At 39.0% G+C, this 26,827-nt stretch overlaps 1 protein-coding gene across 1 annotated transcript in view; it reads right to left on the reverse strand.

Annotated features, from left to right (window-relative positions):
- Nucleotides 1-5,286: 5,286 nt before the first annotated feature.
- The window catches only part of SEC23A (SEC23 homolog A, COPII coat complex component), a 46,873-nt gene continuing 25,332 nt past the window's right edge, over nucleotides 5,287-26,827 (reverse strand). Inside the window, exons 11-20 of the mRNA XM_050953875.1 lie at nucleotides 23,939-24,019; nucleotides 22,567-22,656; nucleotides 17,630-17,736; nucleotides 16,394-16,547; nucleotides 15,197-15,274; nucleotides 13,959-14,120; nucleotides 12,675-12,761; nucleotides 11,474-11,629; nucleotides 10,834-10,899; nucleotides 5,287-6,782 (exon numbers count right to left, since the gene is read on the reverse strand). Coding sequence (XP_050809832.1) covers nucleotides 6,693-6,782; nucleotides 10,834-10,899; nucleotides 11,474-11,629; nucleotides 12,675-12,761; nucleotides 13,959-14,120; nucleotides 15,197-15,274; nucleotides 16,394-16,547; nucleotides 17,630-17,736; nucleotides 22,567-22,656; nucleotides 23,939-24,019 — 1,071 coding nt within the window. The 3' untranslated portion in view covers nucleotides 5,287-6,692. The remainder of the gene's footprint in view (nucleotides 6,783-10,833; nucleotides 10,900-11,473; nucleotides 11,630-12,674; nucleotides 12,762-13,958; nucleotides 14,121-15,196; nucleotides 15,275-16,393; nucleotides 16,548-17,629; nucleotides 17,737-22,566; nucleotides 22,657-23,938; nucleotides 24,020-26,827) is intronic.

Genomic DNA, 26,827 nt, shown 5'->3' on the forward strand with positions numbered 1-26,827 from the left:
GGCCAGCAGCAGGTCCGGCTCCTAAGCAGGGGGGCCACGGGGCTCCACGCATTGCCCCTGCCCCGAGCACCAGCTCCGCATTCCCATTGGCCAGGAGAGCTACGAGGTGGTGCCTGTTGGCGAGAACCTCACAGAGCTGCTTGTGTACCTCCGCGTAGGAGCCGCACCTGCTCTTGGCAACTTCCGGGATGCAGTGCGATCCACAGTGCCAGGATAGGCAGGAAGCCTGCCTTAGCACCCCCGCTGCACTGCTGACTGGGAGCTGCCCGAGGTAAGCCCACACCCCAACCCCACACCCCAACCTCTTGCCCCAGCTCTGAGTCCCCCCAAACCCAGATCCCCTTCCTGCACCCCAAGCCCCTCATCCCCAGCTTCACCCCAGAGCCCTAACCCCCTCCTATCCTCAACCCCTGCCCCAGCCCAGATCCCCCTCCCACACCCTGAACCCCACATTCTTGACCCCACCCTGCAGCCCTCACCTGTGCACCCCAACCCTCTGCCCCAGCCCTGAGCCCCTCCCACACCCCAAACCCCTCATCCCCAGCTCCACTGGGTCACAGGCATCAACAATTTTCTTCAACTGGGTCTCCAGAAAAAAATGTTTGAAAACCACTGTTATAGAATAATTTTAATGCATTTAATTTTTCATATTGGTACAGTACATAGATAATAAAAGCTACTGTAATCTGTTAGGTGCCACATTAATTTTCACACAATCTTTTAACATTCCTCCTGGGGGCATAAATCAACATTCATGTTGCACTCCCTGTCAGTATCCAGCCTGGGCTGGGGAAGTTAATGATCCAACCAGCGAACCAAATTTGGTGGTGAATCCAGATCGCATGCCACCGGAGGCACATTGCGTTTATGCTAAGAGGAAGTATCCTCTTACATAACCTTTAAGTAAACTCATTGATAGGTACTGAATAAAACATGGAATAAAATAATCGTAACATAAGTATGGATACTGCAATGACTTAATAGCATAAAATATTCAGAAAGACAAAAAATTGCATATCTGTTTATAAAAAGTGATTCTGACAGTTTTCCATCACCCCACAGTGAGACTGTGGCTAAAATAAACAGCTGCCTTGGAGAATAAAAGAGACTCAAGAGTAAACAAAGAATGAAATTACCACCAAGGTGGATTATCTAGCAATTGAATTACCAGCATAGCCTCTGGCTCTGCATAAGCAGAAGCCACACTTTCTCTGGCCTTTATATGATGGAGACAGCCTTTGGGGGGGGGCAGCAAGGGGGGGAGAAGGGGGTTAGGTTGTAGGATTTCTGGTTTTTTACCTTTTGCATTGTGATTTTATTTTTCTAAGAAGAGTACTGATTATCGTTTGCTCCCTGGTACAATATTATGGTTGGTTTATACCTGATCATTTCTCCTGCTCAGTCCTGCCAAGCAAATTGTGATTATGCCCCTTTAAAGGTGAAGGATTATAGCAGCCTTGCTTGTTTGTATAAGACCAGTGTGGGAAGTATCATTCAGTTGGGGAAGCTATGTTTTGACAGCTGAGAAGAGGCATGATGCATCCAGCATCTTGGCAGGGGGTTAGACTAGATCAGTGGTCTCCAGCTGGTCGATCACAATCGACTGGTTGATCCTAGAGGATCTCCCAGTCGATCACGATCTCCAGTGGTGTAGCGTGGCTGCTGCTAAGGCAGACTCCCTTTCTACCCCAGCCCCACACCACTCCCGGAAGCAGCCAGCACAGGCCCGCAAGTGAGGGAGCAGGGGTCTCCCTCCACGAGCCGTTTCTTGCTGCAAGCACCACGCCTGCAGCTCCCATTAGCCAGGAGAGCTGCATGGGTGGTGCTTGCAGAGAGGGACAGCACATGGAGCCCTGTGCCTCCCCCCCAGGGGCCACAGGGGCACATTAGCCCCTTCCAGGAGCGGCATGGGGCTGGAGTAGGCAGGGAGCCTGCCTTAGCCTCGCCCACTGCCAACCAGGAGCCGCCTGAGGTAAGTGCTGCTGGGCAGGAGGCCACACCCTAATACAGTGGGGGTCCCAGGTCACATGCCACCACATGCCCCCACCCAGTCCGGGTCCTGGGCCACCTCCCATCTCCCCCTCAACACCTTCAGCACCCTCGGACCAGCCCCCAGAGCACCCACGGCTCCCCAGCCCAAGTTTTAGTTAGGGGTGTAGAGTAAAAGTCATGGACAGGACCTATCCATGACTTTTACTAAAAATACCCATGGCTAAAATGTAGCCTTAACTATAGGCATAGCTGTAGTGATGCCAAGTAAAAGGATTAAAGTTAGAAAAGGTTGCAAGCAAATAAAGGTGAAAACATGCATCTAAGTCTAAAAGTTCATCTAACAAGGTACAGGCTTTATTCGAAATGATTTCTGTCACTAATCTTCCTTCTTCCCAGCCATGGCTGTCCTTCACTCAGTTAGGACCTTCTATAGAAGTGCAAGATGCTGGGTTCCCTCGTCTTCCTATCTGAAAGGTTTTTCTTCAGCAGGTCTCTCACCTATTTTCAGTTTCCAGAGACTTCAACCCCTCCTTGGTGGAAGGACCCATCTTTCTCAGCTTGCAAGAGCTCTATTCCCTTGTCTCTGGCTAGTGATGGATGCCAAAGATGGCGTCTGTCTTTGCTTATATCTTCCAAAGTTCAATTACCTCATTTCAAGTCAAGATGACCTCATGCTATTTTTCCCTTCCTAAACTTTTCCCATCTCCTTATATGTAAATAGGGCTTCCATTGTTTTGATTCCACCATGCTTAATTTACACAGGAGACAAGTAAACAGCTGCCTTCTCCCCAGTCTGAGGGGAACAGGTTTCTTAGTTGGCCACAGATTTTAAAGCATTATAACAGTAAGTATGCATATTTCCTCATATGGCATTATTACATAAAAAATCATCACCAATGTGTCATTAGCTTTCAGAAAAGACCTCACTCTATGCACTTTTATAATAGCCGGTTGGTTGAGTTGCTTATCACTTGAGGTTCAGCCCCCCCATCTTTATAGCCCAGTAAATCTCCTTTACCTTTGATAGTGCCTTACCTGTTGCTTGTAGAGTAGTTTAGTTGTTAGTTCGTTCTTTCCCAACTCTCCCCATAAAAAAAAAAATTCTGCTTTTCCGCCTCCTCAATCTACCCATTAGTTTGTAGTCTAAATTTTCTTTTCCCACTTCCTGCCCTTCCCAACCAGGGAGCTTTTCCTTCACCCTTAGGCCCAGCTCTCCTGGGGCTCAAGAAGTGTGTATCCTGCCAGAACACCTTCCCAGTAACAGACAGTCACCTGCAGTGCATTTGCTGCCTGAGTGAAGGATACGTCCTGCAGAAGTGTGCTTACTGTCACAACCTCACTCCCAGGGCCAGAAAAGTCAGGGACATTTGGTTGCGACTTCTCCTCATGGAGAAATCAGTACTTCCAGCTTCGGCCTCTGGCCCGAATACTTCCCCTCCATGATCCTCATGCTCCAGTAGGTCGTCTATCAACCCGTTTGCCATGTCCTTCCAAAATCCATAGGTAAATGGAAAGGAGTGGGCACCTGACCAAGAGCCAATGGAATGGCTAAAACTTTTTTAAATTGGGAAAAACTTCCCTTTGTCTGTTCTGTGGTGGTTCTCCAGAAAGAGGGGGCAGAGCAGAGACAGGGCTGGGACTATGCTGTAAAAAGCTTTTTTTCAGGTATGGAAATCATCAGATCATACCTAAAACCTACTCATAAATCAGAAAATGTCTAGAAAGATGCAATTAGGTTTATTTCTGATTGGCTTGTGGACTTCTCTGTGCTAACCCCAAATGCTTTTTGTTTGTACTTTAAGCTGGACCTCAAGGTTATTCTTGATATTTAATTTTTGAAGGGTTTTTTTTTTTAATCTAGCAAAAGCCTAAGTTCCAGATGTATTTTCTTTCTTTTTGTTTTTAATAAAATTTACCCTTTTTAAGAACAGGATTGGATTTGGGTGTCCTAAGAGGTTTGTGCATATGTTGTTTAATTAGCTAGGGGCAACAGCTGATTTCCTGTCTTTCTCAGCTCTTCCCCAGGGGTGGTGGTGAAAGGGCTTGAGGGTACCCCACAGGAAGGAATTCCAAAGTGCGCCTTCCTGTGTTCCAAGGGGTTTTGCATTTGGGTGGTGGCAGCATCTACCCATCCAAGGTCAGAGAGAAGCTGTAACCTTGGGAGTTTAATACAAGTCTGGAGTGACCAGTATTAATTTTTAAAATCCTTGCAGGCTCCCACCTTCTGCACTCGAAGTGCCAGAGTGGGAAATCAGCCTTGACAGTGTCTTAGAGATGACCCATTTAAGCAAGAGGGAATTGTCACCTCACCCAAGTCAGCTGGCAAGATAGACAATAGAACCTTGCGCTATCTTACCACTTAAAGATAGAAAAGAAACCAAACAACAATGCAGGAGTTTATTTCAGTTCACAGGCAGGGCAAAGGGCTGTTTTCAATATAACAAAGTGTAGGGAAAAGTACTCTGGATCCATTCACTGAGGAAAATCCCTGGCAAAAGGGAGTGCTTTCATGAACATTTGGATCTTGGCTCTTGAGAAAACAGCCACCTCTGCAAGACTGAACTTTGAGGGGGAAACCTATGTTCTTAGATAGGAAAGGTAACTATTGATAAGTGTTGACCAGATTTGCATTTGATGATTTTGTTTTTTATTGTAACCACTTGTTTCCACCATTCTCTCTTGTTCCTAGTTAAATCTTTATCCTTTCCTAAAAAAAATGTTTGTTTGTAATGCTTACAAGGTTGACAAGAGCATTGGTTTAAGGTAAAACTGGTAAACTGTGGCAAGCTGAACCTTTGGGTGCAAAGGATCTAGAAATTCTGTGAGTAACCAGTGTCGGGGCTGGATATCACAGGGGAACGATTCAAAGGGATTCAGGGATTGGAGTGCACCTATCGTTAACTTGCAAGGCAGAGGAAGGGCTGGTGTAGCCCAGATGAGAGTGCTTGAGTGGCTGAAGAGTGTCAGGAAGCTGACACCCAGCTACCACAAGGAAGACACCCTTTTGCTGGAGGCAGGAATAAGAAGTTCACTCAATCCTGGGTACCCGGAGAACCTGTCACAATTCATGCTACCTAAATAGTCAGTGATTGGAGCCCCTTCTGTATTTCTAGAAACCAAGATGAAAGTTTGATGGCTACAGTAGCAAAACTATACAATTGTGTAAATATACAAAATATGTGACGTTATTCTGACTTTCTATATCTCCATCTTTAGTACCACATCTGCTTTTAGACAAAACAGTTTATCAGATGCAAATATACTCTACCAACAGTTAAGTAAATACCAAAACAGTGAGAGAAAAGGTATGCTTTATTTGAGCTTCTTTTGGCACAGATATAATCTCATTTAGATAAAAGAAAATTAAGGAAATAAAACTAAGCTATTGATTTCATCAAGTTTTACAGAATTTACAGACAAACAGGAGAAAACTCATGCCTATCTCACAAGCATATAACTGGATTTCTAGGTCAAAATTATCTCTCTTCCTTCAGTCATTGCACAACATGTTCTTATTATCCACTACCAAATTTTACATTTTTGCTTGTCAAAATAGCATCAGCAATGTAAACAACTGTTCCATATGTAAACTTTAAACAGTAAATGTGAACACATTAAGTTACAAAAAATATCAAGAACAGATTATCACCAAATTTATTATAATTATGGCATATAACGCATAATACTGTTTCAACAAAAATTTGCAACCTACTGAATTTATAACAAAAAGGAAGCAGAAACAAAAAAGCATATGTGTAGTGCCACACATCAGAGTATTATTATTATAAGGCTATAACAAAAAAATCTATGTATCCTAGGGAAAAAGTATATTTTACTGGCTAAGACAAATCAAGACTACATTTCTAATCACTTCACAACTGTAGTGTAGGGTTTTTCTTAGAACAATCTAAAATGTATCAGATATTATTCTCCTTTGCCTTGAGTATATTCATGTATGTTAGTGTTTGATAGTACTAACTGTAATAGGGTGCAATTATTGGCAGAGATTCAACATGTGGATTGTCAGGTTTACACTTTGGACAAGAACTGATTTTTTTTTAATTGTGCTCAAATTCTTTAAAAGGAAAGGAGGAAAACAATCTGTTACCAAAAAAAGCAAAAGTAAAAAATAAACATAAAAAAAGTCAATACTTGAAAGAGAATTTTTTTTCTAAATAATCACCACACAAACACAACTGATTATTGAAGAAATTAAACGTTCTAGACTAAGTCAGAAAGAGTGAGTTTATATTATTTATTTTATATGCTTTTTCTGTATCTTTGTTTGCTTTTTGTTCAAATTAGTGAAGAGAAATAGTCACAAGGTAATCTAGAAAGCTCAGTGCCACTACAGATTTCCTTTGTAATGTTTAACATGTCTTTGTAGTGCAAGGCAGTCACATTCTCAACCATTTAAAAAAAATATCACATTTCAAAGTTATCATCAATGGTCTAAAAATAATATATATATAAATCATCATGGTAATCAAAAAGACACTTTTCTTTGTCCCCTAATTATATTTCATTAAGACATTTGCTGTTAACAAATGCTTTCTTGAAAACTACACCACTCTGAAATCTAGTTAGGCAGCTTTTGCATATCACAGCGTTCTGTTTGCAGACACATTGAAAAAGATAAAGGAAAAAGAAAGCTGAAATATAGTTCAGCTTGTCAATGTCTGTAACGTGTTGCATCATTTTTAGGCAGCACTGGAGACGGCAAGTTTCTTCAGATGATCCATAAAGACTTGCAAGCTGACATCATCAGTCAGAATGGGTGCTCCAGATTCCTCCAAGAGAAAGTAAAAATAAGGAGAATTCATTAGATTATATTAATTATGAAGCAAGTGTAGTTGGAAAAAACAATTATTCCACAGTATGTTCTGTAAAATAATCATTTAATATTTTTAAAAGGGGGTTACAAACATCATGACAAAAATGCAAGATTGTAGGTTTACATACATTTAATATATTTGCATAAATTCAAGTATAAACCATCACAACTATTTTCCTTCCCATCTTAAACAGATTCTGCAACAAGACAATGTGGGGGAAGCCTAAAGTTTTAGATAGTTGACAAATATTGAATATACATTTTATAGAGAAAATAAATAAAAAGTCATGCCATATTTCCTACACTGTTCCTATCTTAGTGCACTAAATAAGAAAAGAAAGACAGAGAAATGCCTGTTACTACCACCATTAAATTAACTATCATTTAACACACACACCCGAAATATCAATGGGAAACACAAGATAGCAAACTGCCCAGGGCCTGATCCATGCCCTCTGAAGTCAAGGGGTATGTCTACACATTGGCATTCACGTAGCTCCAATGTATAGATATAGCTAGCTTGGGTACTGAAGCAGTGAAGCCCGGGCAGCACTAGCTTCCGTATGAGTAATACATTCCAGGTGGGCTAGTACAGTCCATGCTGTCATGTCTTCATTGTTGCTCCAGTACCCAAGCCAGCTCAGGGCATGTCAAGATAAGCTGTAATTACACCCCAGGATTCCAATATAGACATACCCAAATGGAGAAGTCTTTCCATAGACTTCAATGCATGCTGGCTCAGAGCTAAACAGCAGTTCCATTCCGCGGTTCTTAAAACCAGTAATAATATCTAAAGGTCATACACTACGGAGTCAGGGATCAAAAAGATGATATCTCTCCATTTTTTTCTCTTTGCTCTCTGACCTCAGGGAACAACTTGAAGAATTCCAAGAAGCTCCCTATGATGTGCTCATGGCAAAATACAAGCTTTAAGAGGATGAAATGAAAAAAAGGAGTGTGGATATTAAAGAGACATATTTGCTTAGACTCACTTGGGAGAGAGCCTTAGATAGCTAAGTCGTCAAGGAAACAGACAGTATATTTTCAACATTTTAGTGTGAGTGCTACTTTTAAAAACACATACAAGTGGTTCTCTGATTTCATACCAGATCAGCCCATACTAAGCAATGAGCCCAGCATTAGAAAACAACGGGCAAATTATTCAAGTTCCAGGTAAAAAGGCCAAAACCTGTAGTACATAAAGAAAAAACAACAAACTTGGCAGCCCTGCAAACATTATGTAATTAAAGCTCACGAGACCTCTTTTAAGAAGGTCAGTGTCATTATCCACATTTTACAGAGGAGCAGGAGGAGCACCTCATAAACACCAGCAAATCTGTCTCATTGTCCTCCCTCAAATCCCTCCTTAAACCCCTCCTTTGCTGTGATGACTACAAAAAACTCGACAATGGTTAGGCTGTGGTTGTGCTGAGACCACAGTCTCTCATGCTGACCTATACTGTCTTTGTGTACTCCCACATCTATCTGTCTGTCCATCTATTATATTTTTCCTTACAAACTGTAAGCTCTTTGAAGCAGGGACCATCTTTTTGTTCTGTGTTTGCACAGTGCCTAGCATAGTGGGGTCCTAGTCCAAGGCTGTGGCCCCTAGGCACTACAGAAATGCAAATAATAATACAGATAAAGAAGACAGACAGAGCACAGAGTTTAAGGGCCACATTTTCAAACGTGCTCACTATTTTGGGGTACCTGTCTTTGCATGCCCACCTTGACACAACTAAGACTTCATTTCAGAGAGACATCCATAACTCCAACTAAGGTCAGTGAGCTGAATGGGTGTTCGTGACACTTTTCATGAACAGGAAACAGGTGTCTAAAGTAGGGCACTAAAATTAATAGACTTTTTTTAGAACTGGCCAAAGCCGCAAAGTGATCAGTGGCAGAGTCGGGTTTAGTAGTTTAGTCTGAATTCGACTCTCCTTGTGCAAGGAGCAGTAAAAGGATTATAAACAGACTGTCATTGAGGAATCAGAGTGTGACTCACCACTCCACAATTTTTGCATTGGAAGAGAACTCAACATCACCTAATAATTCCCCACCAATGTAGCTGAAGACCATCTAGAGAGTAGTTCAGTAAACAACAAATCGAACACTTTGTCTACTGAGAATTCTGGGCTCTGTAGAAAACTATGTAGAAACCAATGAGAAAACTAGCAAGGCTTCACTGTATGAAACTGAGAAGTACATGAAAATTAGCTTTGTGTTTGCACAGGCCACACAAAGATATAATTTCTATTCATTTAAAAACCTAGCACTGTTGCATGCAAACATATACAAAATTTAAATGTAACACAGGCAGACATATTGATGCCAAGAAGTTTGGAATTACTAGAGACTTAAGACATTGTAAACAGCTTTTTCTCTTAAAAACTGTAAAATGCAAAGTCACCACCAAAGAAAAAATACAGTTGAAAGCAGTGTCAAGCACAGTTAGATATTATCTTGTATCAAGTTCAAATGAAATTATTACAATAGTTTAAAAAGTAATTTGAAAATGTACTTTCAAGTAAATACAATGGAACTCTCTATTGAAATTTTAAGTTCTTTTTTTCTGAATATGTTTTAAATAGAGTAAATGCACATACAGGGCCAAAGTCTGAAAAATCTTCACTTACAATATGATAATTAAAGGGTAAACTATGTGACTCATTGTCTCCTGAAACATGGTTTCAATGGTGTGCAGGTGCCCTCTTCAGGACAATGTGGAATATCAAATTTTACTGGTGATTTTCACCAATTCAGACATCAGCCAGAAATACATGAAACAACCCAAATAACTCAGGGAAAGGTTAAGAGCAAAATTAGTTAAGTTTAAAATTTAGTTTAAAATTGCAAAAAATGGTATATATCATGTGATAAATGGACGACTTTATTTGGTTGACATCTGTTTGCACAAGCTACTGAAAGCTAACCTTGCAGGAGTTCATGCAGAAATTATATAAAACAGTGCCAATGGGAATGTGAAAAATTCTATTTTTACTTTGCAGCTGAGTCTCTGTCAATAACATTGGTAGGGGAAGCTTACCTTTTCCTTTCTAACTAAAGAAGAGTCTAATTTGTCCAGCCTGAAATACAGCTACTTAGTTTTTAAATTGGGTCAAACTTTGGTTTTGGTTACATTATACATTTAATGAGATATCAAAATATTTCTCCAGTGTTTCAGACTGAATATGCCCTTCATCAGACTACTTGGCAAAAGCTTCCACTGTTTTGGTATCAACAACAGAAGCGTGTACAAACCTAATGTGTACATTTTTATTTGACAATGCCACTAATTTAGCATTTATGCACAGTGATATTTCTTTTCCTTTTATGAAGTTCAAAGCTGGAAGGGTGGGTAGGAGATTGGGATGCAGAGCTGTTATGGCAGCAACAGAGTCAGGAAAGTGAATTGCTGTAGGTAGCCCTACTTCCTGAATTTCTGTATATTTAATAAGCTTTCTTCCTGGAGATAGGACTTGAAAAGCTAATTTTCCTGGTTACTCAATGGCAGCCTGGACCAGGGGAAACCTAGGTATCAATAAAATAGTGGTGCACTGCCCTGCCCTTGTTAAACCTTAATCTCAGAGTCTAGCAGTTTATAGGACAGTTTTCTGACACTTTTTGGTGATCAATTCCTGAACTGTATTGCTGAGATGAATAACAGATTTTCTGGATGCAAAAAAATTCTTTGCCCAAGGATTAGTGCCCTCTCATTCTTTACAGTGAAAAGAATTTGAAGACAGTCTTTGATTTGGGAAGACATCTCAACTCAAGCCTAAGAGACATTTCCAAGCAGCAAACTGGACCAATTTTTTTCAGGGGAAATAAAGCAGCCATGAATACTGTATTTTTTCACATTTTGTATTAACTGTGGACATTACTGCCAGTATGCAGCTAATATTTCACTGTGTCTAAAGCTGGGAAACTGAACATAGAGAAAAAAAATACTCCTTCAAGCATAATCACCAATGAAATAAGCTTAGCACAATGTTTTGTATGCTTACCTGTCCCCAGGCATACATGTTGTTGTGAGTCTGAGAGGGATTGACTTTAGAAAGCAGGAAGCGGGCCTTTGAAAACATAAACCAAAGGGGAAATAAATCACTACATTTAAAACAAAAGAAACCTTATAGCCACAGAATTTAACCTTGATTATCTGAAGCAAAACATGCATGGTTGTCATTTTCTTAGTATTTTCTTTTTGGTAAAGTTAAGTTTTTGCAGGGAAAAGTGAGTAAGCTCTAAGTGACGGTAAATGTGAACCGAAATATAAAGATCCCTGGATTCCATAGCTACAACACACAAATAATCTGAGACGTTGACAATTTTTCAAAGTTGTGGAAAATTTAATTAAAATAAAAAACCTAGTAAAATAAATGTAAATAATAGAATACTAAGAAACGTTTCAAAATCCAAAAACTAATGCAAGAATAATAGTGTCTAAAAAAGGGACTCAAACATTAAGTAACAAATTACTTCTATATACTTATTTCTGTCAGAATTTCAACCTCCTAATTGCTAAGTCACCATTTATATATCTATCCACTAAATCTGTTTTAATAATTAAATGAACGTTTATAACATCTTTAATTTAAACATTAATGATACCTCATTTCTTAAACCTATGTATACAGTTCACTGTACCTGGCTTCCTCCATGCTCTGTATCAATGTATCGGGGCATTGGGAATCTGGAATGGAGAATTTCCTGGGCATCATCTATTGGAGCTTGTAAAAGATTTCGGAAATTTTCATATTCTGGCATGTCTTGGTAGCCTGACTTGCGCCACTGAGCTATGGTCTAGAGAATAAAAAATTTAAAAAGCATATCACCATCATCATCTGTATTATCATAGTGCCTGGGATCCCCAGTCGTGGGCCAGGACACTATTGTGCAAAGTGCTGTACAAACAACAGAACAAAAAGACAGTTATCCATTCTCACAATACAGTTGATATAAATAGGACTTTCAGAGGGGAATGTTCCAATGCTCACCTCTACTCCACCATTCTTGCCCTCTTGCTAGACTTTGCTCCCTCCAACTATTAATACCTATTAACTTATAAAATTGACACTCTAAACACAAGATCTAACAAAATGTGTATGTAAAAAAAGCAGGTAATATAATCTTTTACCTGTGTAGCCACTGTCCTTGCCCATACTTTTCCCCACCTTTGTCTGTCAGGCAGAGGTGAAAGTAAGCCGGTACGCCGTGCTTGAATGGACCGGCTTCTGCAGCAGTGATTTAAAAGGCCCAGGGCTCCAGCCACTGCAGGGAGTCCAGAGCCCTTTAACTCACTGCTGGAGCTCTGGCAGCCAGGCTCGGGCAGGGATTTAAAGGTCCCGGAGCTCCAGCCCCTGCAGGGAGGCCTGGGCCCTTTAAAGCGCCGCCCGAGCCCCGCTGCCAGAGCTCCGGCGGCAATTTAAAGGGCCTGGGGCTCCTTGCAGTGGCCGGAGCCCCAGGCCCTTTAAATCCCCACCCGAGCCCGGCTGCCACTACCCTAGCTGTTCTACATAAAAATTCAGCATGCTGATATCATGTAGGACAAGTTTTAGCGTGAAGTGTGTGGAAGAAAATAAACTTTAGCCCCCCCTTGAAAAACAGCATTTATAATGGAAATAGCAAATAATACCAGATGCCACTATATTAAATCAAATTAGGCCATAATCCTCCGAACGTTTACATACATGTTTAATTTTATGCATGAAAGTAGTTCTATTGGGTTCTACTCATGTACACACAGTTGAAGTACTGTAGTAAATGCTTGCAGAATTAGAGCCTTAGTTTGGTAACAGAACATTTCTACAATGAGCAGGATGTATTCATAAGAATGACTGGATCTTACCTCTCCATGATAAATAAGGATCTGGAAAAAGGTGTCCATGAGAAGAATGCGATCTGGCAAAATGCTGCTGCTATCAAGAAGAACAGGCTAAGATAAAGGGAAAAAAATTCAGTTGAATATGCAGAACAGAGTAATCCAAGTATTTTACAAGCCTCTTTGAACAGATCACCAACTTTTAGGAAACGCTTTTCTTTAAAATTACTACTAGTTCTGCATCGTTACTTCTCAAAATTACACAGCTGTAACTCTCATAATTTCATTTTAAAATTAGACTGCTTGATTCCAAATACACAATATTTCATGAACATGTAACGTAAAAAAGTAAATACAGAAGTCAAGAGCTGGGAGAATTCTTTCATCACTGTGCCTTTGCCTTGTCTTTCAAACACCTCCATTTTATCAATACCACGTCACCAGGCCCACGGACAGCAATTCCGGGCCCCAGGGCAGAACAGTCAATGGGCCCCCTAGAAAGGAATGGCTGAGGTTTGATTCGTGCAGGGTGCGCTGAAGCCAGGCCCCACGCTGCTGCTGGCCCGGCATTGCCACATGGGCGTAGAGCTACCACATGCGGTGGCTGGTATACACACGCACAAGCCGCAGACACGGTCTGCCTCACATTTGGGGAGTGCTGCACCTGTGCTGCTGGGCACGCTCTTCCAGCATGGCCATGGCTTCCACATGCCTGCCCGGCTGCCTTCACCACTGCCAGTACCACCCCACACGCATAGAAGCCCTACAGCTCGCTTGAGCGATTTAAAAAAACCCGGGGCTCCCAGCCACCTCCGCTACCTAAGCACCTGGGCAATTCCCCCCTTTGTCCCCTTCTCCTCCCCAGCCTTGAAACTGTTTTTCCTAGTAATTGTGTAAAATCCTTCACACCTATTAAAAAGTAAAAACTAGTGTTAAAAATAGGTTTACACCATGGGGAAAATCCTGATATCATTGGAATCAAAGGCAAAACTCCCATTTGACTTGAAAGGGGCCAGAATTTCATCCCATGTGTCTTGGTTTGGAATGACATCATACAAAAAAGTGAGTTATGCTCTCAAGGCTATTGGGCAACGATCAGATCTCATTGTTCGCATAACTGCCTTGCTCACAATTTTCTGTTTTATATAAAATATATTACACACACACACACACACACACACACACACTTTCACAGGCGATGATGCATAAGGTTGTTTTAATACCTACATAAATATCTGCAACATGGCCATGAATACAAAATCCCACATCTAGTGCACTTTTGCCCTATAGTTGAATTAAATATTGTCATACCTCTGGAGGTCCACTGAAAGAGTAGGCATAGAGGATTGGTTGAATCATGATAAGTGACTGGGTTAGATCTTGACGCATGAAATGATGTCGATAGTATGAACTCTCATCAGGGCTGTTGTTAAAGACTTGCAAGAAAGGGGATCTCCTTAAGTGAAACATAAACTGCAAAACAAAAAGTCCAACAGGGTTGGACAAATAAAATTGGAAAAAATCTGTTTCCAGTAAGATTATCACACTACTGGGTAGTGCAACATTAGAAATGTACCACTCACAAAACTGCATTTCAAACAATTTAACATTGCACTTTTCTATGAAAATAAAATAAATTCACTCTCAAAATGGGTAGGCACTAAAAGGAGAGTTTAACATCTCTTCTCTCCCCTATATTTATACCTAACACAGAATATTCTATACTGTTATAATCTTTACGGAAACAGCATGTGTAAATTAACTGTACAGTTTTTAGGAGTTAGTGTACTATGTTTTAAACACAGAAACTGGGCAAAAAGCAGTTTTACTATGAGAAGGAATACAGTTATAATCAACTGCAAATTTGGACCTTTTAAAAGTTTGGACCTGGAAAGCCCAAACCCTTTTATAGCTGGACCAATATTTCTTCAGCACAGCCAGTTTACACTGAAAGTGCTTTGAGGTCAATGGAAAGTCCAGATGCAATGGGGTTTAACAGTGCTCTGGAAATGGTTATTTACTAAATGCACAATTCCTTTTAACCTCAACTGCATTAAACTAACAAAATGTCAGAGAAATGTTTCCTCTCATCAATTTAAATATTTTTAAGTAGTAAATGAAAGACATCACCAGAGCAATCCTGTATAGCATGAAATTTAAAATATTAGTTAATTTCTTTTTTTTTTAAATAGCTGTCCCCAAAATCTATTTAATATTATTATTTGTATTACGATAGTACATAGAGGCCTCATCTAAGAACAGCCCTCTATTATGCTAGGCACTGTATAAACACATTGTAAGAAACAGTCCATGCCCAGAAGAGCCCTAAACAGACAAGAAGAAAAAGGGTGGGAAGGGAAAAAGAGACACAGAAAGGTGAAGTGACTTGCCCAAGGTCATACAGCAAGTTAGTGGCTAAGCTGGGAAGAGAACCCAGGTCTTCTGATTCTGAGTCCCAATCCAATGTCCTATCCCCTCCACTACCTCCTAAATCCATGCTTTTCCCCTACTTATTTACTTTTTACCTTTAACACCTTCTTTCTACTCACCTGTGGATAAAGTGAGAAGGTTTCTGAAAATCTGAAGGAGCCTGGATCATCTTTGTGATATTCTCCAAATTTCTGACACTGAAGGAAAAGAAAAATGAATCTAAATTAGTATGGCAGCTTTGTTTATGCCACTATTCTATTTTCAAATATTTCATTTTTATAATCAATATTTTTTCCTTCCCCAAGTTTCCTTTACTGTAGAAATGTGGTCCAGGATGAAACATGATACAAATGCTCTTCTTGGTAAGTAATTTCCTTCCATGTTGGGTTGTGGAGTTGTTTTTTCAAATCCCCAAAGAGGAATTACAAAATTAAATGTTCCCAGAAAAAAAATCATTATGACAGTTGTAAATAAATATCACTTACATGTGGGAGGCAAACTTAATAGAACACTGAATAAAGTACTCGCTGAAAATATTTCACCCACCTCCAGTCACAGTACAGTAAGACTGGCATTACTAATAGACAGCTTAGAAAATTACCACACATTTTAACTTTGGCAAAGGATTTCTCTAAGGATGCATTTATTTGGTGCTTGCATAAGGAGTTAGTGAAGCTAGAAATAGCTTTTTGCAACTTATCTAGATGTAGTTTAATAGTATACAGGCATTTAGACAATCCATAAGAAACCAATTGGGAGAAGAGAGGCAAAAGAAGGGGAGTTTCAGATGGCTATATCCACAGCCATCTTAGCCACTGAAGATACAGACTGTATTTAAGCATATACACTTCTCAATATACTCCCCAAGTGTAATCAATTTCTTTTCATGTCTTATGTGTCCATCCTAACTGTGGTAAGCTACACTTCAACTTTCTCGGTTGCAAAATTAGGCTGAAATGCATACTTTTCTTCTTTCTCTCCACCCCCACCCAGCTTGACATTTCCACTCCCCAGAGCCAGATCTTTAATCTTATTTTAAACTTCTTGATACTCGGCTGCTTCAGAGCAGTGACTCTGTGCTGAGAGTTGAACACATACTATCTAAAAATCTAACTATACTATACTAACTAAAATCATAACTACTTTAATTAATAGGAAATTTTCATTAGCGATGCATTCTTGGTGGTGGTGGTGATGAAGTATTCAGTCTCTCTGTATACAGCATTTACAGCTTACCACTGGACATATAAATTACTTTAACAATGTAAACTTGGAGAGAAAAACCTGATTTAACACTTTTAGTATGGTCTTCTTACCAGTCGTATCAGCTGTCTGTCCAGCCACCTAAGTACATCAGGTCCTTCTTCTGTCTCTGCCCTATAAACTGCCAATCTGGCCATAAGAATGGCAGCTGCCTCTTGGTCAAAAGAAGCAGCAATGTTTTGGATCTGTGTCTGAGCATCTGCCCAGCTGTAAAAGAAAAGCAATCATTTTTACCATATCTAAAGGAAAAACATCCAGACTCAGGATATTCTATTAAAATTAAGGTAAACAGCCTAGCTGTAGCAATTTCATAACAGACAAGCCCATGTTGGAATTCCAAGATCTTAGTTCAGCTGGACTCTTTACTTCCCAATTGCCGCTTCTCTTCAGAATTCTCCTAATTTTGAATCAAAATGCAGCTCCACCCACAAAAACATAATGTAATGTCACTATTATTATAAGTAATTTACATCAAAAATGCTGAATTACGAAAGGAAGGTTATAGAAAATGTTAAATTGAAAATTAATCACATTCTGATTCCTAAAATAATAACTGCCTTATGCCTCTCATTCTGGGTCTGTGTGTCATTCTGTGCCCTAATTTTGGGCCCCTGCAGATAGTGAGGAATGAGTGTACTGTGTGCATGCAATGTCTGTTCTACTGAGTACTGAGAAGCTGTTAATTAAATATAATGTAATAAGTGTAAGTCAACCTGGGACTCATGCTAACAGTGACTGCCAACACCTCCTTTGTTAAGGGGAATCTACAACGAAATTAAACATGCAATAGTCTGCCCAATACTAAAGAAAACATCACTCAGTGTTGCAAACAGCCTTCTTAATGTCTAACCTCCATTTTCTAAGCAAACTAATTGTGACGCTAATTGAACCTATGAAACTGCAGGTGAGGGTTTTGGTGGTGGAGGAGCAATTGTATATAACAACCTTCTGATAGATCTAACATTCATAGATTTTTAGATCATAAGGGACCATTATGATCATCTAGTCTGAACACCTGCAAAACACAGGCCATAGAATTTCGCCCAGAGATTCTTTCTTCATCTACAAGGATTTGGGTCATTTCCATTCAGCCCCGCAACTTCTTGGAAATCGGATGCCTTATAGCTCTTCATCCAGAAGACATACATAGTGTCAGAGGCACAATCCTTGCCATGTGCACTGTACATCCAAAAGCACTCAATTGGTTAAATAACTGAATAATTCTATTTGAAATGCAACAGATGTGTATCACACTGTTGCTAAATTAATTCATCATAATTAAAGCTTACTTTCTGGCAACTGTGGTTACTCTGATACGTCTCTGTCCACTTGAATGCTGGTACTGAGTCACAAACTGGATTGCACCACGTCCACCTTGAGGAATTGGAGCATTGTGCTGTGTTTAAAAAAAATTTAACAAAATCTCACTAAGATTCTGTAATATAATCATCATATTAGGATTCCTATCACTGCCAAAATCCATTCTGAAATTAGAAATTATATGAAAGAAGCTACTTTAATAAATCTAATATGCTCAGCAAATGTCTAGTGGATAAAAAATGTAAGCCAGTAAACTCACTGTCAATCTTGAGCTACAGATTTAAGTCCAAAATTTGTCTAACTTTAAAATTACAGTAACCTAATGGAGAAAGTCCTACATTACAAAAAATCATCATACCAGCTGCAAAGTTTTAAAGAGACACTGTTGATTTGAAAAATCCAATTTCTGTATAATTGTTTTTAAACCTACCAACACCACCCAAGATTACTGTAATGGAAAGACGTTAGAGAAAAAGCAATATGCTTTTTTTCTTTTTGTTCATTTTGTATACTTGATAGCTTTTGGTGTGTAGTGATAGGATTAATACGCTTCACCTAACGTAGGTGCGAGCTGGGGGAAAGATCTGGAAAGAGGATGTATTGTCAACTCACGATTTTATTGCAAGTGTCACAATATTGGGTGGTTCTACTTAAAGTCACAGGTTCCAGGTTTGTGTGATTACATGAAAGTCTCAGCTATCATTAGGAAAAAAAGGTTCTAAACTTCATGTGTACTGTGAAACGCTTAAAAAATGTGACCCAACTGCACCGTAAAGGCTCAAAAACCAAATGGCAAACTCAAAGAACCCAAAACATTTTAAATTCATAATTTTTAGCTAATCTCACGATTTTTGGGGATATGGCTCATAATTTTGTTTTTTAATATTTGGAGTTGGCAATACTGAAGATTTCCTCCTTAATTTCCTGAGAGGAAACTATTGTAAAATATATAAGTTCAATATTATTTTGAAACTAGTTAAACTACCCAAATATTTGCATTCCTGAAAGATATAAGGAAGTAACTTTAGTGTTGCTTGTAAATGTTACCATTGTAAAGCACAATATGGTGAATCAATGTCTGATATGAGTAATTTCTTAATGGTACAGTGAAACCCCGCTATAATGCGATGTTTGGGATCCAAAAAATTCCATCACGATAAATGTGGGGTCGCGATATAGCGGGGTTTCAAGCCGGTCAGTTTAAGTCTGTGGTCCCCCACGCGGTGCATTGATGTGCGCCGCCTAGTGCCCCTAGTGCCCAGCAGGGGAGAGGAGCCGCGGTCCCCCGCCTGCCGGGGACAGAGAACTCCGAGGCTGCTGACGCCAGTGCTCTTTGTCCCTGGCAGGTGCAGGGCTGCGGCTTCTCTCCAGCTTCAAGAGAAGCTGTGGCCTCGCACCTGCCGGGGAAAGAAAGCACTGGCGCCTGCAGCCTCGGAGTTCTCTGTCCCCGACAGGTGCGGGGCCACAGCTTCTCTCTGCCATGGTGTTGGAGATCACTGGTATTATGCCTTAAAGGGGAGCCAACCTATGATCACGTTATACGCGATTTCACATTATGGCAGGGGCGTTATTGTGAGGTTTAAAAGAGTTAAAGGAATTCTATTTTTAAAGATTAAAAACAACTGATAATAAAATAACAAACGATGTACAATTATTTGTCATTGTCCCTTAAACCAGAAGTAGTGAAAATGCTTAACAATAATTTACAGCATGTCATAGAAACTGGAATTCTGATGCAAACTAAAATTTCAAAGCCCAGATTAGTAGAGTCACAGTACAGTATATAACTGAGTGAGATACAGAGTTCTGTAAGCTTGAAAGCTTGTGTCTCTCTCACCAACAGAAATTGATCCGATAAAAGATATTACCTCTCCCACCTTGTGTCTCTAATATCCTGGGATCAATACAGCAACACCACCACTGCATATAACTAGTAAAGTATGACTCTTATACCTCTGAAACAAGTATCCATCACTTTAGTTTTCAAAATATGCCTGACATTAAGTGGATACTGAGAAGTGTTAGTTTATTAAATCTCAGAGGGGTAGCCATGTTAGTCTGGATCTGTAAAAGCAGCAAAGAATCCTATGGCACCTTATAGACTAACAGATGTTTTGTAGCATGAGCTTTCGTGGGTGAATACCCACTTCACCCACAAAAGCTCATGCTACAAAATGTCTGTTAGTCTATAAGGTGCCACAGGATTCTTTGCTGAGTTTATTAAATCGTCATTTTACACACTCTTCTGTGTAAGGTTGACTTTTAAAACTATGTTAGCAATTGTTAAATCCCAAAACCATAGATATGATTTACAAAAGTTTATATACAAGCACGTATAGAATGATCACTGGCTAATGCTGATTTTATGTTAACTTTCCCCCATATCACAGTAACTACTGATATGCTAAACTCCTTATTGTTTGTATGAAACTTTTTGTGACAATCATATTTCAGTAGAAAAGGAATGCAATACGATCAGTGCTGCAAACATCTGGGTTAAATCTATGTTTCAACTCAACTGTACAAAAGAACGTAGCATACCAGATATTAATGTATATAGATTAAACAACATGAAATGGGGGAAATACACTGAAAACATCATACTCTGCAACTGAAGGGGAAAAAATAGCAGTTCGCCTTTTTCTACAAATTAGGATTTCTCAAATGAACGGCAGTACAAACCTAACAGAAATAGAAGTAAACCATAAATAGAAGACTACCTTGTTAAATGTAAGTGAAGCATACGATACATCTCTAACATACTATAAATTTCTTGGGGGTCGCTGTCTAGTGAAAATTCACAAAGAGGAAGGCAAATTATATCCAATTCATCTTAATGAAGGCAGATATCATCCTAATTTTAAAAACAGAGGCTTAACATTTTATTTATGTGACCCCTTTCATGTTGAAGGATCCCCTGAGTGCTTTACCAACTATACATGAAACATTTCACCTACCACTGAAATGCAGCAAAAAATGAGGTATAATGACGAAGCTGTTCAATAAGAAAAGCAATATTACACCACAGTTTCAGACAAGGAGGGAAGAATATGTATCCATCTGCTAATGCAGAGAGAGTAAGTGGGCAGAATGTAATTATTCTAATAATTATGTAGGACACTGGCACTTTTTGCAAGAGTGTAAAAAAAATTAGGTCCACAGGGACTTTAATAAGTAAATCTAAAGTGAATGTAAATCATCAATCACTGAGCAGGTCTCTTTTCAATTTTTATTTCACAAAAGCTGTCTGTCATATCTATTCTTCCAATGCTTATAACCACTTACTGAATCTAAAAGATTTTCATACCTTTTCATTTGAATTAATCTTAGTTTTAAAAATGAGGATTGCTACAAGTCTTGCTCAGAACTTATTTTGCATCTCTGTTCTCTCCTACTATATCTGGGTGCAAGATACAGATTGTCATGTTTGAAATCTTTGCCACAATGGCTTGAGGAAACAGCGTCCTCCCTCTTCAGAGATGAACGGAATAAAACTTTCGTTTTCTTCAAGTGTGAAGCATTTCCAGTTAATCCATAACACTTCCAATAATTAACAATTTAAATATGCTTCAGGAATAACAAACGTAGATTTTTAAAACCCCCTATCTAGACTGAAAGAATAACCAGCAGTTTGATAGTAGAATTTCATACAAAGGACCACATTTTCAAAGTTATGTGGGGGTAGCTATTTGTGTACATCTAATTTATACATGAAAATCAGATGTTTGCTCATGCAGATAGCAAGTAATTGGCCAATTTAGGTACATAAATCCCTGATTTATATGCATACATCAAGTATTTGTTTATGTTAGGCATGTACAAATGGATGTGCACAACTGGAGGTGCCTACATTTTAACATCTGATCTATAACATTCAATCTGACAACCAAAACAATCCATATTTTAAAACAGAAATACAGTACAGAAAAATACATTCACTTACTACTAAAGAACTACATTATTTTCCAAACTCTCAACATCTATTTGGTAATGCAGAGCTCTTACAATTGCTGTTTGTTACATATGGGTATTTTGAGTCAATATTACTAAGGATTTTAAAGAGAACATTGTACTTTTGCCTATTAAAAAAAATAAGGAATTATTTTTTCTCTCTCTTCTCAGGAGGTACAGAATAGATTTCTCTGCAAATTGAAATAAGTCTTTATTCATCTGGAGCAGAACCCTTTGCCTTCACCTAAAGAGAGAGAGAAACCTAAAATATCAGCAATTTATTCCAGGAAGTACCACTCTGGTTTCTGTTCACAAATGTACTGGAAAATCAAAACATGGGACTGCTTAATTCAATCCAACAATGCATATTAAAGAATGTTTACAATAATCTGAAAAATTGCTAAAATATTTATAAAGATCAGAGATTTGTTTTGGTGTTTTGTTTTTATTTTTGTTTTGTTTTGGTTTTGTTTTTTTTTTAACTAATTTAAAAAAATGCACAACAATGTAAAGCTGCATATTCATATATCTGGTTAGAAGCAATGTACAATGTAACTATCCAATTTTTCCTCCAACTACAGTATACCAATTCTTCTCTCATCACCAGAGTATCTGTTTATTGAAGCTTACAATTATCTAGGTTTAGAGAGAGAGAGAGAGAGAGACAGATATAGATATTTATAGATGTATATAAATAAAAGTAAACACTTTACAACTAATAAACACTTATTTGTTTTTCTATCTTCTGATATCCGTCATTCAGTAAATGGATCGCTGCTGGTGTACGTAATGTATCATTTATAAACAAAGTCAACTCAACTTGACTGAGGATGGTAATAGATTGTGTGGGAATGGTTGAGGGAGTAGTAAAAATAAAATACAGTATTCAAGATTTACATAAAAATAAAACCACTGTGTTTTGAGTTTATTATAAATGGAGTGAAACTCCTCTTACCTGATTGACCACCTCAAAATACAGCGCAAGAGTTGTATTGGGATTAAGGCCACAGATCTTCCATTGACATGTACCTCCTGTTCCTATCTCCTGTAAATAAATTATATAGAATAATTTTTAAAACAGGAATATTTTGTTGTTGTTCACTAATATACCTATAGAACAATTAAAAAATGCTGCACTTCTTGCATCTGATCACTATAGGCCACTGTTTCCACTATTTCCTCTGTGTTATGGATCCTCAAGGCTCCTTCTGCTGGCTTCTAGAGGCAGAGAGGCTGCCAACATGAGCAGCAGCTGCAGGCCAGTTCCCTCAGAAAGAGCAGAAGAACAGGCACAGTTGGGGGCAGAAGAAATCAAAACAAATCCACATGGAAGGCAATAAGGGACACTCCCAAGATGGCACAGACAGCGTATGGAAGGATAGACATCACAGGAAGGGAATGGAAAGGGAAAAAGAAGGTGGTATCCCTCCATCACAAAGGTGGCAGCAGGAAAGTCAGATAGAGGTAACAGGCTACCAAACTTCCTCTAAGAAAGAGGCCAGAGGTATAACTGTATGGGAACAAGGTTGGCTTAGGAGAGAGATGGTGATTATGCAAGGAAGGTTCTTGGGGCTAGATAGAAGCTACCATTGGGTGAAATAAACTCCTACATACTGGATACTTATCAAACTTCCTAAATGTTGAATTCCCCATTACTGGTTTAATACTTATTTTTGCTATATACCTCTACCTTGGGAGCCAAAAAAATCTTACCACGTTATAGGTGAAACCACGTTATAGCAAACTTGCTTTGATCCACCAGAGTGCGCAGCCCCCCCCCTCCGGAGCACTGCTTTACCACGTTATATCTGAATTCATGTTATACTGGGTCACGTTATATCGAGGTAGAGGTGTATTTGTAGTTGGGTGGTGCATGTTTTTGTGTGTTTTTACATTATATCATATTGATAGACTACCACATATTGATGCAACGTCATTATACAACATAAATGGGTCACAGGATGTAGGGCTTCATGGTACTGTTGTCTTATGACAGAGCAGAGAACACAGTGAAAAGACTACCTCACTGTTGGTGTCCATCCAAAACCAGAGAATTAAAATACATCCAATATATTTAAAAAACCTAACCACCTAAATTCACCAGACTCTGTATATAGCCCTCTGATGACTGAGGGCCTTGAGGCGTGAGTCAGGAGCATATCTGAAAAACTGTTCATGAACAAATTTTAAAATGCTGATAACGATTTATACAGTGGCTTTGATCCAATAATTAAGTAGTACCAGTACATTTCTTTACAAATCCATAAAACCTAGGTCTTATTTTCTGGCAATTCAAAATTGCACTCACTTACAACAAACATACTTACATTTTCTGACACACAAGGTCCTTTGGAATTGAGAGAGACACAGGGTCCAATAGCTCCTGAAATCTTGATTTCTCTTGAGGTCTTTATATTTAAAAGAAAAACAGGTCACATATTGAGCTATGCTTACTCATACATTCAACACCGATAAAATAACATTTTTTTTTTAACTAGGCATTCAGTGTTTCATCCACACCTTTAAAAGAGGTTATAAATACGTAGGATGTTCAGTACTTTTATAATTCTTTCAGCAAGCAAAGCCAACTGCTGCTGCAAACATGCCTAAGTCTAAAGAGTGAACTCTGCTACATGTGTAGTTTTCTAAGTCTGAAATTGTATTGTTTATGAATTATAGCATATAAAGAACACCGGCTACTACTTAGACCTCTGAGAGCCCCAGAAAGCACATTATGGGTGATGTCTACATCACACAACTAAAGGCATTTTCTACTGTAGATACAATCGTTAAAATATTCATGATATGAGGCTCAGATGAGGGGCTGTGGGATGGGCCATATGATTGTACAAATATCATATTACTATTCTGTATCTCCTAAACATGCTTTGGTAAAAGCAACATCTAATAATTTAAATGATTCTGATACAATTGTACTGTACAACGGTGTCCTGAAAGAGTTGGGTTTCTCTATTTATCCTTGCCAATTTCTTCAGCCAAATTCATAGCTAAGTTCGTACAAAAGAAGGCCAGATCATTACTTCCAGTAATAAAATCCTCCTGAGGGGGGCTTTGGGAAAGGAAATACCCAGGAGCAGGCCCTCTCAGAGGTCCAGAGAAACCCACGCCAATTCCAGCTTTTGAGGCCCCTAGCCATAATAAAAATAGAAAATGACGATACATGAAAACAAAATAAGGCACCAAAAAAAAAGAGTGAGATATAATTTGAATATTTTTTTATTTAACAAATGCTTTTCTAGCCTTTTTCTGTGCAAATGTACTAATTATTGAGGGAAAATCTAGCTTTTGTGCAATGTCACAGTTGATATTAAGCATACAGCCCATTCAAACGCTCTTGTCCCATAGCTGAACGGTGATAGTTCTTTACCTGCTTCAACACATTGAAGGTGTGTTCACTTGAAGCCACTGATACAGGCAAACTGACAAAAATACGCAATGCAATTGTGATATTAGGAAACATCCCACAGAGTCCAAGTTCGAGTATTTCTTGAAGCAATTCCTTTGACTTGCAATCCAATTTAAAGTTCATGGAATATATTTGTTTGACTACAATGACCTCGTCACTGAGATCTTTTGAGATTTCTTTGTTGTGCTGTTGCTGAAATCGTTCAGCTGCAAAAAGTAGATCTTCATTACTCAGTCTGCTGAACTGCCAATGAAACCCAAAAAGGGTACAAATTAGTCACTGTGACTCAAATCAACGTGTAAGACCTGATTGAATAGAGTCGATGGTTACAAGGAAGACATTGACTCTGTAATGCTGCTCGACATCAGATTCAGTAGGTAAATTGCGATCGGTGGAGAACTCAGATGAAATGCCAATATTCTCTGCTACTAATTTGGATTCAGTCAGGATCACATCCCATTGTTCACGAATCAGCTGAATGTCATTGATAAGACTTTCAATGTTATCCCTCTCAACATTAAGTGTAGCATTGCGTTCTTCAATTACCAGATTAGTTTGGTGGATCATTATAAATAGCTTCATTCACAAAGATGACATCAGAATGCATTCAAATGTGGACATGTGCTTCTGAATGGACTGAAGTTCAGTTAGAGCTTGAGCAATGAGACTGAGAGATTCAAGCTCATTTAAAGTCTTTCTCACTGAATTCAAATGCTGTGCAACTGGTTGACAACCATCAATCCATGCAGACCATCTAGTTTTGGATATCCCATGCAGTGAAACAGGAAGATATTGCTTCAGAATCTCCCACCTTTGCGGACTGCTACTGATGAGATTGTACATTTGCTGAACAGTTCCAAAGTAAGTAATTGCCTCCTTGCATGAGTCAGCACAGTTAACACCTACAAGGTTTAATGCGCGGTTTCCACAACTGGAGAAAATACAGTTTGAATTATGCTCAAGCAGAACTGCGTGTACACCTTTGTACTTCCCAGCCATATTAGATCCATTGTCATAGGCTTGACCAATGCAGACTTGAAAATCTAACTTAAAACCTTCTAGAATTGCTAGCACTCAAGCAGCAATTTCTTTTCCAGTTTTTCTTGTGAAATCATCAAACAAAATAAACCTTTCTTCAATTGAAAATTTTGAGCTATCTACAATCTTAACATACTGAATAACCATAGTAATCTGTTGCCTGTGAGAACAATCAGCAGTGATTTAAAAATATTTGGCATTTTGAATCTCATCAAGAATTGTTGTTCGTACGGCTGACCCACATAGCTCTATAAACTCGTTCTGTATGCATGTGGAGAGATAATGGACTTGCATGCGCTTTTGACTCTCTTGCGATTCTCGAACACTATTTACGTCCTCTGATAAAAGTGGGTCGTATCTGCTGAGGAGCTCAACTATGCCTAGAAAGTTTCCATTTGCACGATCACCAATACTGGAACCAAAGAAAGCCAATCATCGCTCAGAAAGAAAGAGGATGACATTCAGGATGCGCTCAAGAAGTTCCTTCCAGTTATTAGTTTCTGTACAGAGTTCAGTCAAGAGTAAATTCTCAACTGAACTTTCAGTTGGTGCTGCCTGACTGGCTGATTTCTATGTAACGTAGTTTTCTTTCTGTGATGTTAAACTCTCATGTGATGATATTCGGTCTTTCAACTTCCTCCAACCTCTGTTGATGCTCCATCCTGATTGATCAGAGAGAATTAATGCATTTGCAGCACTTTTGTCCAAAATGAAGCGGGGTGCACAGTCCTGCATCCGACGAAGTGGGTAT

Source organism: Gopherus flavomarginatus, chromosome 5, assembly GCF_025201925.1.
Source record: "Gopherus flavomarginatus isolate rGopFla2 chromosome 5, rGopFla2.mat.asm, whole genome shotgun sequence".
NCBI lineage: Eukaryota > Metazoa > Chordata > Testudines > Testudinidae > Gopherus > Gopherus flavomarginatus.